Below are 16,022 nucleotides of genomic sequence, written 5' to 3' on the forward strand. Positions count from 1 at the left end.
AGGGAAATAATGGAGAATTTACACTCACTGTTACACAGGGAGAACTGATTGTTGCTCCTTCTCTCCCTCCTCCCCATATTCACCTCTCATTCCCTCTCCCCAATCCTCCATCCCCTTGTCATATACATTCATATACCTGAGCTCTCTCTCCAGTTCCCTCCTCTGTCTCTAATCCCTCACTCTCCTTCTCTCCCCTGTTCTGTATGTATATATCCATAGTTTATCTTCTCTCCCTTCCACTGTCTCTAATCCCTCACTCTCACCTCCCCTCACATTCTCTTTCTTTTCTCTCCGTGTTCACATTCCAGTCTGTAATTCTCTGTAATATATATATATTTATTTGTCTCTAATCCCTCACTCCCTCTCCCCTTTATTTTCCTTCACACTCTCTTCCCCTAATTTCAGATTCTCTCTCTGCATTCCAACCCTAACCTATGTCTCTATATATTTCTGTCTCTGCTCTATCCTTGATTTGTATATTCCTGTCTCTACCTGTAATCCACTCCCCATACACCCCACATTCCCTTCTACCCCTCTAAAATCCCCTGTAATCTCTCTCTCTCTCTCTCTCTCCTGATGCTCTGGCTCTAATCCACCTCTTACTTCATTATCCCTTCCTATGAAATCCACTCTCTCTACATTTCTCATGTTCTCTAATTCTTTACTTACCCTTTCTCTGTAATCCATCACTTGCGTCTCACATAACATTTAATCTCAGTGCCTGTAATCCCTCACTCTCATAGTTATTTACTAATCAATAGCGTGCGCTGTAATTCCCTTTGGGTTCTATCTCTAATCCCTTTGGGTTCTGTCTCTAATCCATTGGGCTCTGTCTCTAATTCCTCGGGTTCTATGTCTAATACCCATGTTCTGTATTTAATTCTGGAGCAGACGTGTTCTGTCTCTAATCTCTTGTGCTCTGTCTAAATACCGTGTATAATCCCATTCTCTCCTAATCCCACTTTCTGTTACTAATCCCTTGCAGTTCCTTGGATTCCTTAGTTCTCTCTCTAATCCCATTCTCTCTGTCTTGCTGTAATCGCTTGCAGTCTCTCCCCTCTGTCTCATTCCCTGTATCTCTCTGCTGTCTCACCCTCTCTCTAATCCACTCCCATCTCATTTATATCCTCCTGTATCGCTCTGTCCCCCACATTCCCCCCCCCATATCTCCCAGTTCCCCTTGCACCCCCATTCCCTGGCAGCCCCACTCACCCCCATTCCCCGGGGAGCTGACCCCTCCGCTTTGCCTTTAATTAGCCACCCCCCGAGCATCAGCCCCCCCCATATTCTGACACAGATTTATTTGTGTGTTTTTAAATTAGAACCCTAATTCCCAACTCCCCCCAATTTCCAGAGTAACTGGGTAAATATTTGTTGCTTGGAGGAAGCCAGACTGTGCTCTCCAATAAATGTTGGGAGCCCTCCAAGTTGTAGGGTTGGAGCACGTTCCCCGCACCTCCAGTAAGTGCCCCCCTTTAGATTGAGGGGCTGTGAGCTGGTTGGATATAGTTGAGTGGAGAGCGGCCAGGGGAGGGTTAATGAGCAGGGCTTATGATAACAAGCTCTTTTGTCACTGAGTCAGGGGAAGGAAAAGTACTCGGAGATAATAGCACTCTCGCACTCTCGCACTCTCCCAGCAGTCACTTCCAGCAGTCACTCGCAGCTCATGATAGCGGCTCCCTCTCTCTCTCACATTCTGGACTAACAGTCGCCGCCTGGAGATTCCTGTCAGTAGCCAGTCAAGTTGCCGTGATCTCCCCACAAGAGACACACACTCACTTTGGTGCCACTTTGACTAGTCCCTGGCACATGGGCAGGAGACTCAGAGGAGCCCAATGACTGAGGGTCATGCCTGGAGCTTGGCTTTTCCTTCTGTTGCTAAAATCTTTCTCCTGCCAGGGAGTTGCAGTGGGAGATGATGGGGTTAATAACCTAACGATGGCTGTACTGCTCCCCAAAACCAACCGAGTGTACCCCTGGGCATGGCCGAGAGTGGGGCCGGCTATTCAGCTAGCCATAGACCGGATTAATAACGACCCCAGCCTCCTCCCTGACCTCCATGTACAGACCTTCTTCGGCAACAGTGAAGACAAGGATGGCGTCTGCTCCGACTCAACGGCACCCGTAGTAGCAGTGGATCTCCAGTTCACCCATCACCCCGAAGTCTTCTTGGGACCCGGCTGTATTTACACAGCAGCACCGGTTGCCCGCTTCACTGCCCACTGGAAGGTCCCCCTTATCACTGTGGGGGCCTCCGCCTATGGCTTCAACGACAAAACCGACGTCTACCACTACACCACCAGGACTGGGCTCATCCCCACCAAACTGGGCTTGTTTGTGGGTCACTTACACCAGATGTACAACTGGACCAGTCGGGCTATGATTGTCTATAGGGACAGCAACGTGGACGACCGCCCTTGTTTCTTCACCATGGAGGGTCTCTATATGGAACTGCTCAAGTTCAACTTGACTGTGGTGGACCTTCAATTCAAAGACAAGGAGCTCACCAATTACACCACCCTCATTCAGGACATCAAGCAGAAGGGACAGAGTAAGTAACACTGGGGGGGAAGCAGAAGGGGGGGTAAGTAAGACTGGTGGCAAGCAGAAGGGATGGAGTAAGTAAGGCTGGTGGGAAGCAGAAGGGATTGAGTAAGTAAGACTGGTTGGAAGCAGAAGGGACTGAGTAAGTAAGACTGGGGGGGAAGCAGAAGGGATGGAGTAAGTAAGACTGGTGGCAAGCAGAAGGGACTGAGTAAGTAAGACTGGTTGGAAGCAGAAGGGACTGAGTAAGTAAGACTGGGGGGGAAGCAGAAGGGATGGAGTAAGTAAGGCTGGTGGGAAGCAGAAGGGACTGAGTAAGTAAGACTGATTGGAAGCAGAAGGGACTGAGTAAGTAAGACTGGGGGGGAAGCAGAAGGGATGGAGTAAGTAAGACTGGTGGCAAGCAGAAGGGATGGAGTAAGTAAGACTGGGGGGAAGCAGAAGGGACTGAGTAAGTAAGACTGGTTGGAAGCAGAAGGGACTGAGTAAGTAAGACTGGGGGGGAAGCAGAAGGGATGGAGTAAGTAAGACTGGTGGGAAGCAGAAGGGACTGAGTAAGTAAGGCTGGGGGGAAGCAGAAGGGACTGAGTAAGCAAGAGTGGGGGGAAGCAGAAGGGGGGAGTAAGTAAGACTGGGGGGGCAGCAGAAGGGATGGCGTAAGTAAGACTGGTGGGAAGCAGAAGGGACTGAGTAAGTAAGAGTGGGGGGGAAGCAGAAGGGGGGAGTAAGTAAGACTGGTGGGAAGCAGAAGGGACTGAGTAAGTAAGGCTGGTGGGAAGCAGAAGGGACTGAGTAAGCAAGAGTGGGGGGAAGCAGAAGGGGGGAGTAAGTAAGACTGGTGGGAAGCAGAAGGGACTGAGTAAGTAAGACTGGGGGGAAGCAGAAGGGACTGAGTAAGTAAGACTGGTTGGAAGCAGAAGGGACTGAGTAAGCAAGAGTGGGGGGAAGCAGAAGGGGGGAGTAAGTAAGACTGGGGGGGCAGCAGAAGGGATGGCGTAAGTAAGACTGGTGGGAAGCAGAAGGGACTGAGTAAGTAAGAGTGGGGGGGAAGCAGAAGGGGGGAGTAAGTAAGACTGGTGGGAAGCAGAAGGGACTGAGTAAGTAAGGCTGGTGGGAAGCAGAAGGGACTGAGTAAGCAAGAGTGGGGGGAAGCAGAAGGGATGGAGTAAGTAAGACTGGTGGGAAGCAGAAGGGACTGAGTAAGCAAGAGTGGGGGGAAGCAGAAGGGGGGAGTAAGTAAGACTGGGGGGGGCAGCAGAAGGGATGGCGTAAGTAAGACTGGTGGGAAGCAGAAGGGACTGAGTAAGTAAGAGTGGGGGGGGGAAGCAGAAGGGGGGAGTAAGTAAGACTGGTGGGAAGCAGAAGGGACTGAGTAAGTAAGGCTGGTGGGAAGCAGAAGGGACTGAGTAAGCAAGAGTGGGGGGAAGCAGAAGGGGGAGTAAGTAAGACTGGTGGGAAGCAGAAGGGACTGAGTAAGTAAGACTGGTGGGAAGCAGAAGGGACTGAGTAAGCAAGAGTGGGGGGAAGCAGAAGGGGGGAGTAAGTAAGACTGGTGGGAAGCAGAAGGGACGGAGTAAGTAAGACTGGGGGGAAGCAGAAGGAATGGAGTAAGTAAGATTGGGGGGAAGCAGAAGGGATGGAGTAAGTAAGTAAGACTGGGGGGAAGCAGAAGGGACTGAGTAAGCAAGAGTGGGGGGAAGCAGAAGGGATGGAGTAAGTAAGGCTGGGGGGGAAGCAGAAGGGATGGAGTAAGTAGGACTGGGGGGAATCAGAAGGGACTGAGTAAGTAAGACTGGGGGGAATCAGAAGGGATGGAGTAAGTAAGGCTGGGGGGGAAGCAGAAGGGATGGAGTAAGTAGGACTGGGGGGAATCAGAAGGGACTGAGTAAGTAAGACTGGGGGGAATCAGAAGGGATGGAGTAAGTAAGGCTGGGGGGGAAGCAGAAGGGATGGAGTAAGTAGGACTGGGGGGAAGCAGAAGGGACTGAGTAAGTAAGACTGGGGGGAAGCAGAAGGACAGAGTAAGTAAGACTGGGGGGAAGCAGAAGGACAGAGTAAGTAAGACTGGGGGGAAGCAGGACAGAGTAAGTAAGACTGGGGGGAAGCAGGACAGAGTAAGTAAGACTGGGGGGAAGCAGACGGGGTAGGGTGTGTACTTTAATACACAGGGGTGTGAGTGTGTTATTTATACGGTGTTGTCAGTAAAGAGGAACTGTCCCTGTGTTACATTTATAAACAGATCAGCGGTCTCAGAGGGTAACAATGGAGTAGCGCGAGGTTATCTGGAGATAAGAGCAGACACTCAGCACATCACAGCTCCTCCCGCCCCAGTTAATATCATGTTAACCTTTCAGAAATGGATTAACACTTGCTGCTGAAGTGACATTACTCACTAATTACTTGCCTCTCATTGTGTGTGTCCTGCACATAAGTGTAACCGTATTGTGGGGGCGGTAATGTAGAGCTGTGCTGAGTATGACTCTATTACAATTACTTTATTGGATGACATTGATTATGGAGATAGTCTGGTTACCCGGTGCTTCTTCCAATCTCTTGTCTCCCCGACCCACTGAGAGGGTTAAATAACAAGCTTTGGGGGGGGGGCAATAGCTAGATTGTGCCATGATGGTCAGTGCCTGAGAGGATGGTCTACTGAGTCACTACTAAGGGCGTGAGTTTATTGTATTTGTTCTGCAAACTGCTATTCCCTTCTCTTTTAATTCCAGTGGGTTGGACTCAACTTCTAGTTACCCTTTAGTGAGTTCTACTCAGTCCTGTGGATCCATTCTCCTTACTCTGCTCCAGTTCTGACCCAACAAGTCCCACTCAATTATATTGATTAGCTTTTACCTAGTTGAGTGGCAATTGGTTCTGTTCAGTAGGGTTCTACTCTACCTCCACTCAGATCTGTTGATGACTCCTCTATAGAGGGTGGGAGTCGCACTGTTACCCCAGGGAGTGGGGCACTGAACATAGAGAATTAAATCTTACTCTTTAATGTAAAACAAGACTATTCAACTGTCTCACAGCCAAGCCAAGGTTCTGCTACAAGAGCTTCTACTCTACTGATAGTCTGATACACACAGTTCCATTCAGTAGAACTGGATTTACTCCACTTCAGTGGTTTCTGAACTTTGGTTTGGTTCAAGCCCTACTTTGAGTATAAACATTTGGTCAGTTATAATAAGGTTACATCTATGTGAAAATGTTGCCACAGTGCTGAGAATGTCTACAACCACAAGTAAGTGTTCCCCTACTATTTACCATGAATGGATCTTAAAGTTGAATTTCTAGGATGTGTAGGAGACCAATTAGACATTCCCAAACTCACATCCTAACTTGTTTCCAGGATTTGCTAATACTCTGGGTCCCAGTAAGTGCTCTAATAAAAAGGCGTCATTACTCACTCGCACGTCCTCACAGTCCTGGTGAGTAGGACACTAATCCAGTTTTACTCTAGTAAGAGTGGGTCAGTTGTGGTGAGTAGGATTCTACTCGTACTAGCACATTCCTTACAGTTTTGGTGGGTAGGACACTAATGTAGTAAGTGGATCGATTCCAGTGAGTAGGACACTAGTGAGTCTGGATCAGTTGTGGTGAGTAGGCCATTAGTGAGTGTGGATCAGTTGTGGTGAGTAGGACACTATTGAGTGTGGATCATTTGTGGTGAGTAGGACACTAGTGAATGGTGTGGATCAGTTCTGGTGAGTAGGACATTAATCTAGTGAGTAGGTCAGTTCTGGTGAGTAGGACACTAGTGAGTGTGGATCAGTTCTGGTGAGTAGAACATTAATCTAGTGAGTAGATCAGTTCTGGTGCGTAAGACTAATGTAGTAAGTGTGAATTGGTTCTGGTGAGTAGGACACAAATCTAGTGAGTGTGGATCAGTTCTGGTGAGTAGGACACTAATGTAGTGAGTGGATCGGTTCTGGTGAATGGGATTCTATTCTTCACTAGCATGTTCCTTAAAGTTCTGTTGATTAGGGTACTAATCTATTTTTAATCTAGTGAGTGTGTATCAGTTCTGGTGAGTAGGACATTAATCCAGTGAGTGGATCGGTACTGGTGAGTGAGACTCTAATGTAGTGAGTGTGAATTGGTTCTGGTGAGTAGGACACTAATCTAGTGAGTGTGAATTGGTTCTGGTGAGTAGGACACTAATATAATGGGTGGATTGGTTCTGGTGAGTGGGATCCTATTCTTCACTAGCATGTTACTTACAGTTATATTGAGTAGGGTACTAATCTATTTTTAATCTAGTGAGTGTGTATCAGTTGTGGTGAGTAGGACATTAATCTAGTGAGTGGATCGGTTCTGGTGAGTGAGACTCTAGTGAGTGTGAATTGGTTCTGGTGTAGGACACTAGTGAGTGGCTGAGTGGTGGTGAGTATGTAAGGGTACACTCAAATGGAGAGATTTGGATGTGATGCTGCTGAGTGTGGACTGTAAATACTAAGAAGTTTCGGTATCTTTTAGTACATTCTGGAGCTTGTCTCAGATTCCTCCATAAGTACAAATGGGTTAAGTGAGTTTTTGGCTTGTTGGATTAGTCAGGCTGAGGCTGGGGGAGGAGCTTGTTGATTCTAGTAGAGGAGCCTGGGAAGAAGGGAGAGGGTCAATTAGAACCAGTAAAACCATCTGAGGTGACCAGAGGCAGAAGGAGGAAAGTTCTGCTGTGAGAAGGAGAAGGATCTGTTGTTGCATCACAAGACAGAGTTTGGTGGATCTGCTGGAGAATCACTGGGTATCAAGCAGCTTACTGGTGAGAGAGGGAAGAGTCCTGGTGACTTGCAGAAGAGCTGGCACACGAGGTGGACTTGGACTTCAATAGTGCTCCAGTTCTTCTGTGAATTCGTTTTGCATGAAAGCTCAGAACCAGGATACACTGAGGATGTCTGTATCATCAACTTTGTAACATCAACAGGTCTGCTCAGCACAGTGAGATAAAGACTGAGGGCCCTGGGTATAATTCACAGAAGTACTGCAGCACTAGGACTAGGACACTAGTCAGTGTGTATCAGTGGTGGTGAGTTAAACACTAGTGAGTGGATGAGTGGTGGTGAGTAGGTCACTAATGAGTGGATGAGTGGTGGTGAGTAGGTCACTAATGAGTGGTGGTGAGTAGGTCACTAATGAGTGGATGAGTGGTGGTGAGTAGGTCACTAATGAGTGGATGAGTGGTGGTGAGTAGGTCACTAATGAGTGGATGAGTGGTGGTGAGTAGGTCACTAATGAGTGGATGAGTGGTGGTGAGTAGGTCACTAATGAGTGGTGGTGAGTAGGTCACTAATGAGTGGATGAGTGGTGGTGAGTAGGTCACTAATGAGTGGTGGTGAGTAGGTCACTAATGAGTGGATGAGTGGTGGTGAGTAGGTCACTAATGAGTGGTGGTGAGTAGGTCACTAATGAGTGGATGAGTGGTGGTGAGTAGGTCACTAGTGAGTGGATGAGTGGTGGTGAGTAGGTCACTAATGAGTGGTGGTGAGTAGGTCACTAATGAGTGGATGAGTGGTGGTGAGTAGGTCACGGATGAGTGGTGGTGAGTAGGTCACTAGTGAGTGGATGAGTGGTGGTGAGTAGGTCACTAATTAGTGGTGGTGAGTAGGACACTAGTCAGTGGATCAGTGGTGGTGAGTAGGTCACTAGTGAGTGGATGAGAGATGGTGAGTTAAACACTAGTGAGTGGATGAGTGGTGGTGAGTAGGACCCTAGTGAGTGGATCAGTGGTGGCGAGTAGGTCACTAGTGAGTGGATGAGTGGTGGTGAATAGGTCACTAGTGAGTGGTGGTGAGTAGGAGGGTTGGAAGATAATGATCAGAAGTGACAGGGTTAAGGGGCAGGAATGTTCTGGGCTGACCCAGTGAATGAATAACCAGTAAGTGTGAGCAGAGGAGCAGGTGGCCATGTTCTTGCTCCAACTGTCGGGCTGGGGAGGGGCAAGTTACGTCAGGGGGCTCAGTGCCAAGCAGGAATGACACTTTATTGCCTCAATTAACCCACGCCTCTCCATTCTACTTCCCCAAACCTGACTGACGGGCTCGTAGCACTGGGTGGGGAGACATTTGGGGGCTCATCACTGGGATGTTTGTGTTTCCTCCGGAGAAATGAAGTTTGTTTCATGTTTCAGCTGTTGTGGGTCAGGTGTTTGAGATCTCGAAGGTCTCTAATTCAGGGGTACAGGTGTTTGGGATCTCGAAGGTCTCTAATTCAGGGGTACAGGTGTTTGGGATCTCACAGGTCTCTAATTCAGGGGTACAGGTGTTTGGGATCTCACAGGTCTCTAATTCAGGGGTACAGGTGTTTGGGATCTCACAGGTCTCTAATTCAGGGGTACAGGTGTTTGGGATCTCACAGGTCTCTAATTCAGGGGTACAGGTGTTTGGGAGCTCACAGGTCTCTAATTCAGGGGTACAGGTGTTTGGGATCTCACAGGTCTCTAATTCAGGGGTACAGGTGTTTGGGATCTCTAATTCAGGGGTACAGGTGTTTGGGATCGCACAGGTCTCTAATTCAGGGGTACAGGTGTTTGGGATCTCACAGGTCTCTAATTCAGGGGTACAGGTGTTTGGGATGTCACAGGTCTCTAATTCAGGGGTACAGGTGTTTGGGAGCTCACAGGTCTCTAATTCAGGGGTACAGGTGTTTGGGATCTCACAGGTCTCTGATTCAGGGGTACAGGTGTTTGGGATCTCACAGGTCTCTAATTCAGGGGTACAGGTGTTTGGGATCTCACAGGTCTCTAATTCAGGGGTACAGGTGTTTGGGATCTCACAGGTCTCTAATTCAGGGGTACAGGTGTTATGGATCTCACAGGTCTCTAATTCAGGGGTACAGGTGTTTGGAGGTGATGTGAGGTGCCAGGGTATGGTTGGTAGAGCTGTGCATATCTCAGGTAATGAGAACTGAGACTTACACTCTCCTTTATTATATTTGCAGAGCTCTCAGCCTGGTGTAGATGTGCCGCGTGTATATATAATGGCACTGAGCACCTCAGCGTTACCCGGCCCCAAACAATGGGCTGTTTACTCAGCTCCTGCTCAGCAGATGGACAGAGAGATTGGATGGAAAGTTATTTTATATGCCCCGCACCCCACACTTCTGCCTTGTCTTCTGCTAGTGTAACCATATATAGTAGTACTGAGTATCTGAACTGAGTGCAATACAGACACAGTGCAGTATAAGAGCATCAGACTCGCCATGATTCTTGTTGTTTGGGGGTGCAGTGCTAAGGAGATGTGTTCTTTAACTGTTATATCAATAATACAGGGGATTAGCACTCCCAGCGTCACCCCAATCTCTTCCACTTTTATCTGAATATCCACTGGAGACGGGAGGAACCCAGATATCCCAGAATTACATTCTCCAGACACAAATATTCAGTAGTGACTAACCCCTGTTACCTACACACAAGCATATATATATATATATATATATATATATACAATCCCTAGAAACCACTGTACCCCCTACTGTAAATGATAAGGATATTAGAAGTCACTGAGGGGTTGTTCTGTGACCATATAAAGGCACAAGGCTGCAGGCTGAGTTATACAGGGAACTCTGAGTATCACTCATGTATTATAAGGGATAATGTACCCCCTACTGTAAATGATAAGGATATTAGAAGTCACTGAGGGGTTGTTCTGTGACCATATAAAGGCACAAGGCTGCAGGCTGAGTTATACAGGGAACTCTGAGTATCACTCATGTATTATAAGGGATAATGTACCCCCTACTGTAAATGATAAGGATATTAGAAGTCACTGAGGGGTTGTTCTGTGACCATATAAAGGCACAAGGCTGCAGGCTGAGTTATACAGGGAACTCTGAGTATCACTCATGTATTATAAGGGATAATGTACCCCCTACTGTAAATGATAAGGATATTAGAAGTCACTGAGGGGTTGTTCTGTGACCATATAAAAGCACAAGGCTGCAGGCTGAGTTATACAGGGAACTCTGAGTATCACTCATGTATTATAAGGGATAATGTACCCCCTACTGTAAATGATAAGGATATTAGAAGTCACTGAGGGGTTGTTCTGTGACCATATAAAGGCACAAGGCTGCAGGCTGAGTTATACAGGGAACTCTGAGTATCACTCATGTATTATAAGGGATAATGTACCCCCTACTGTAAATGATAAGGATATTAGAAGTCACTGAGGGGTTGTTCTGTGACCATATAAAGGCACAAGGCTGCAGGCTGAGTTATACAGGGAACTCTGAGTATCACTCATGTATTATAAGGGATAATGTACCCCCTACTGTAAATGATAAGGATATTAGAAGTCACTGAGGGGTTGTTCTGTGACCATATAAAGACACAAGGCTGCAGGCTGAGTTATACAGGGAACTCTGAGTATCACTCATGTATTATAAGGGATAATGTACCCCCTACTGTAAATGATAAGGAGGATGGAATATATTCGTTTATAAGAGACGTTTCTAGTCCTAGTATCCCATAGCAACTATCAGCTCTTTCCGTCTTGTAAGTGGTGAGGGTGCGGGTGGGTATCACAGACACAAACACTCAGGGAAGGGAAGTGCAGGACTGGGAATAATTGAGGTTTCCAGCAGCTTTTCCGGGGGAAGGTGGCACCCCCTGTTCTCCCTCTCTCTATGGATTCTCCTGTGCTTAACCCCTGCCCTGCCACTGACCATCACTAATAGCTGTATATCCAGAGACATTTGGGGAGTCTGCTTCGTGGAAACCATTAACTCTATATTGTCACTTGTCCAATGCTGCAGTGTTCTGGGGGTTCAATTCCCATCTCTAGTGATACGGCTGAACTGGGGGTCCCACACAAACAAGCAGCGCCCCCAACTCTCTCACCTGGACACATTGACATTAAACCCACCTGCCCCCTGTGGGACTCACATCCCTCTCCCTGCTGGAATTCCTGGTGGAAAGTAAATAATAAACTGCAGAGCCAACAGACAATTTATTATTCATCACATCAACATCCCTGCGGGCAATTTGCTTTAACTCCATATCAGATTCCTACATTATTGTTATTATTAGTATTACTATTATTATTACCATTATTATTAGTAGTAGTATTACTATTATTATTAGTAGTATTATTATTATTAGTAGTAGTAGTAGTATTACTATTATTATTAGTAGTAGTATTATTATTATTATTAGTAGTATTATTACTATTATTAGTAGTAGTAGTAGTAGTATTACTATTATTATTAGTAGTAGTATTATTATTATTAGTAGTAGTATTATTACTATTATTAGTAGTATTACTATTATTATTTGTAGTAGTAGTAGTAGTATTACTATTATTAGTAGTAGTAGTAGTATTATTAGTAGTATTATTAGTAGTAGTAGTAGTATTACTATTATTATTTGTAGTAGTAGTAGTAGTAGTAGTAGTATTACTATTATTAGTTGTAGTATTATTACTATTATTATTATCAATAATACACGTTAATAAGGCACCAACCAATCAGCAGCGCTCTATGACAGCACATACCATACAAATCCTCATACTGGGCATAAAGGGGCTTTTTATCCATCCCTGGAAGGAAGGGACACACATGGGGGGGGGTTATATCACTTTGTTAAACACTTTGTTTTGGTTATTTGTCTTGGTGTGTCCCTTGTGTTAAACATCTGGGGCCCCTCGTCTAATGAGCGGGTGAGAAAGAAGGAAGTCTCTGGGCACCATTTCCTCCTAACTGTCAGTTCTTTCCCTTCTCTCTGTTTTATGTTCCCTTTCCTGTTTCTTCCACGTATTCATCATCCCCTGCCCCATCCGGTCTGACTCCGGCGTAGAGATGTCGCCATTGTGTCTCTTGGGTTTAGGGAACAGGCGCTGCTCTTGCCTCTGTAAGGGGGAGAGTGTGTGGGTGCTGCACAGATTGGGGCAGTGAGAGACACTGTTGGGTTGGTAAATCAATGACTGGAGCCACTTACCCTCACATCCTTATTGGGAAGCCAGTGACCCCATGTTGTTGGGTTTCAGACCTGTGAACAGCGGGGGCTGCACAAGCTCAATGGTCTGGATCACTGACCTTTGGAAGATGCCCCCATAGAGTGTAAAATAAATATCTGATGTGTAACCTAAGGCTTATGTCTGTATTGGGACATTAGCTCTAATACTAATACCAGGCACAATAGGCTGTAGGGCACTGTATTTGGGCTCAGTAGGATTTAGGACATTGTATTTGGGCACAGTAGGCTGTAGGGCACTGTATTTGGGCACAGTAGGCTGTAGGGCACTGTATTTGGGCACAGTAGTTTGTAGGGTACTGCATTTGGGCACAGTAAGATGTAGAGCACTGTATTTGGGAACGGTTGGCTGTAGAGCACTGTATTTGGATACATAAGACTGTATGGCACTGTATCTGTACTCAGTAGGCTGTAGGGCACTGTATTTGGGCACTGTATTTGGGCACAGTAGGCTGAAGGGCATTGTATTTTGGCACAGTAGGCTGTAGGGCACTGTATTTGGGCTCAGTAGGCTATAGGGCACTTTATTTTGTCTCAGTATGCTTTAGGGCACTGTATTTGGGCTCAGTAGGCTGTAGCGCACTATTTTTGGGCTCAGTAGGGTGTAGGGCACTGTATTTGGGTACAGTTGGCTGTAGGGCTCTGTATTTGAGCTCAGTAGGCTGTAGGGCACTGTATTTGGGCACAGTAGTTTGTAGGGCACTGTATTTGGGCACAGTAAGATGTAGAGCACTGTATTTGGGCACAGTAGTTTGTAGGGTACTGCATTTGGGCACAGTAAGATGTAGAGCACTGTATTTGGGCATGGTTGGCTGTAGAGCACTGTATTTGGATACATAAGACTGTATGGCACTGTATCTGTATTCAGTAGGCTGTAGAACACTGTATTTGGGCACAGTAGTTTGTAGGGCACTGTCTTCGGGCACAGTTGGCTGTAGGGCACTGTATTTGGGCAAAGTAGACTGAAGGGCATTGTATTTTGGCACAGTAGGCTATAGGGCACTTTATTTTGGCTCAGTATGCTTTAGGGCACTTTATTTTGGCTCAGTATGCTTTAGGGCACTTTATTTTGGCTCAGTATGCTTTAGGGCACTGTATTTGGGCTCAGTAGGCTGTAGATCACTGTATGTGGGCTAAATAGGCTGTAGGCATTGTATTTGGGCTCAGTAGTTTGTAGGGCACTGTATTTTGGCACAGTAGGCTGTAGGGCACTGTATTTGGGCACAGTAGGCTGTAGGGCACTGTATTTGGGCACAGTAGGCTGTAGGGCACTGTATTTGGGCACAGTAGGCTGTAGGGCACTGTATTTGGGTACAGTAGTTTGTAGGGCACCATATTTGGGCACAGTAAGTTTTGGGGCATGGTATTTTGGCACAGTAGACTGTAGGGCACTGTTTTTGGGCTCAGTAGGCTGGGAATCTGTTTAGACTGTGTAATGCACTTTATTGGGGTTCACAAAGTTATTAGACCTTTGTGTAATATGTGGAGCAGTTTGTGGAGCTCTAGACTTCAGATAGGGGAGTCAGGTTTTCATATAATATTTGGGGTGCCAAGGCCAGTTATTGTTCTAGCACCAATCACTTGCTTGAGACTTTTCTATTAGAAGGAATATTGGTTGGCAGGTGCCAGTCTGAGGCTGTATCTGAGCTTCTCACTTCTCTCTCTTCCCACCTCCCCAGTTATCTACATGTGCTGTTACCCCGACATGTTCCGCCAGTTAATGATCCAGGCCTGGCGGGAGGGGCTCTGCTCTGGAGACTTTGCCTTCTTCTATGTGGATGTGTGGGGTGCCAGCCTGCAGAGCTCCATCTTCCCCGACCCCAAGCGCCCCTGGTACAGAGGAGACGCAGATGATGCCAAAGCCAGGGAGGCATTTAAGGTGAGAATCCTATTGTTCATCACAGTTAAAATCCAATATTTCTGTTGCCTCCACTCATTGACACAGACAGTTATTCCCGTTACATTGGATCATATCTCAGAGCTTTCCCGTCTGTGTTTGTTTCTGTCGAGACCAAGGATCTGACTTTCTCTATGTGACTCATTTGTCACCACAAGCTACAGAGAAGAGAAGCGGGCATGGAACAATGCAACATGGGGAATTCCTTGGGCTCCATCTGGATCCACCATTTCTAAATATGACTAACAGTGGGTGAGAAGGAGCGAGCAGCAGGGAAGAGGGTAGAGAACTGAAGGAAAACACAAGTTTGTAAACACATGACCAACAGCTGGTGGAGCAAAAGAAGGGGGAGAACTTGGGGTCAGGGACTTTAGAGAAATGGAGGAGTACTAAGAGAGAAGTGAGAACATATGTTAGAGTAGGAGATGAGGGGGAAGGAAAGAACAAGCAAGGACAGTAAAGGGATCAGAGAGAAAGAAAAGCACAAATGAGACTAGAAGAGTGAAGAAGAGACAGAAGAAGAAAGGACATTGAATGATGGACATGTAAAGTTGGTGAAATATCAGGAGAGATAAGTGGGAGTGGCTTAGAGGCAGGGCATTGAGTAAAGAAAAGGTCACAATAAAGATCTAATGGGGAGATACAAGAGTGAGAGAAATGTCAGGAATTGAGGAGAATGAAGGTGACAAATGAAGGACACACCAAATAGATGTGGTGGAAAGATTATGATGTGGGTCAGACTGTAGGTGTTGCTGGTGAGAAGGGGGAGAAGGAGAGAGAAATCTGAGAATGTGGGGAGGGAAAGGTACTGAATAAAGGGCAGCTCTCAGTGAAGATGATGGGGTGAGACAAGGACTATAGGATAGAAGAAGGAGGTGAAGATCAGGTGGTTATAGAAGAAGAGAAGGTGAGAAGTGAATATCAGTGAGGGCATAGGTCTGGTGTAGGGAAAAGAAGAGAGAGGGAGAGAAGTAAGAGAAGGTTGGAGGAATGACAGAGATAAGGGAAGGTTTGGTGAGAATATAGGTCAGTATGGGGAGGGGGGAAGAAATGAAAATCAGGTGATATTGGTTTGATATGTTGAAAAAGAGAGAGAGGGAGAAATAAGTGAGGGATAAGACGGGTGATTTTATTGGTTTGCTATTGGGAGAGGGGAGAAGGGAGAGAAGCAAGAGTAAGAAAGGAGAGAGAGAATGAAGATTAGGTGATATTATTGTGTTGTAAAGATGCGAAAGAAGGAGGGAGAAGTAAGAGAAGGTGGTGGGAAGATCAGGTGAGGTTATAGGTTTCCTATTGGGAGAAGAGAGAAGGAGAAAAAGGAGAGCAGGAAAGAGGGAGGGGGAAGAGGATGATATTATTGGTTGAGATGGAGAGAGAGAAGTAAGAGAAGGTGGGGGGGCCAGAGATGAGATCAGGTGAAGGTAAAGATTAGGTAATGGGAGAGGAGAGAATAAAGATCAGGTGATATTATTGGGTTGAGAAGCAGAGAGAGAAGTAGTGGCAAATAATAAGGAAGAAGATATTAGGGGAGGAAGAAGAGGATGGGAGGTGAATGGAAGAGGAAGGAATCAATTCTGTCACATTTCTCTTTGTACATCCCGTCCCCTTGCTCTT

General features: G+C 46.4%; 1 protein-coding gene across 1 annotated transcript in view; it reads left to right on the top strand.

Annotated features, from left to right (window-relative positions):
• The first annotated feature begins 1,724 nt into the window (after positions 1–1,724).
• npr1.L (natriuretic peptide receptor 1 L homeolog) overlaps positions 1,725–16,022 on the top strand; it is a 31,914-nt gene continuing 17,616 nt past the window's right edge. The window contains 2 exon segments of the mRNA NM_001090234.1: positions 1,725–2,551; positions 14,191–14,390. Of these exon segments, the coding sequence (NP_001083703.1) occupies positions 1,849–2,551; positions 14,191–14,390 (903 nt within the window). The 5' untranslated portion in view covers positions 1,725–1,848.

Source organism: Xenopus laevis, chromosome 8L (assembly GCF_017654675.1).
Source record: "Xenopus laevis strain J_2021 chromosome 8L, Xenopus_laevis_v10.1, whole genome shotgun sequence".
Taxonomy (NCBI): domain Eukaryota; kingdom Metazoa; phylum Chordata; class Amphibia; order Anura; family Pipidae; genus Xenopus; species Xenopus laevis.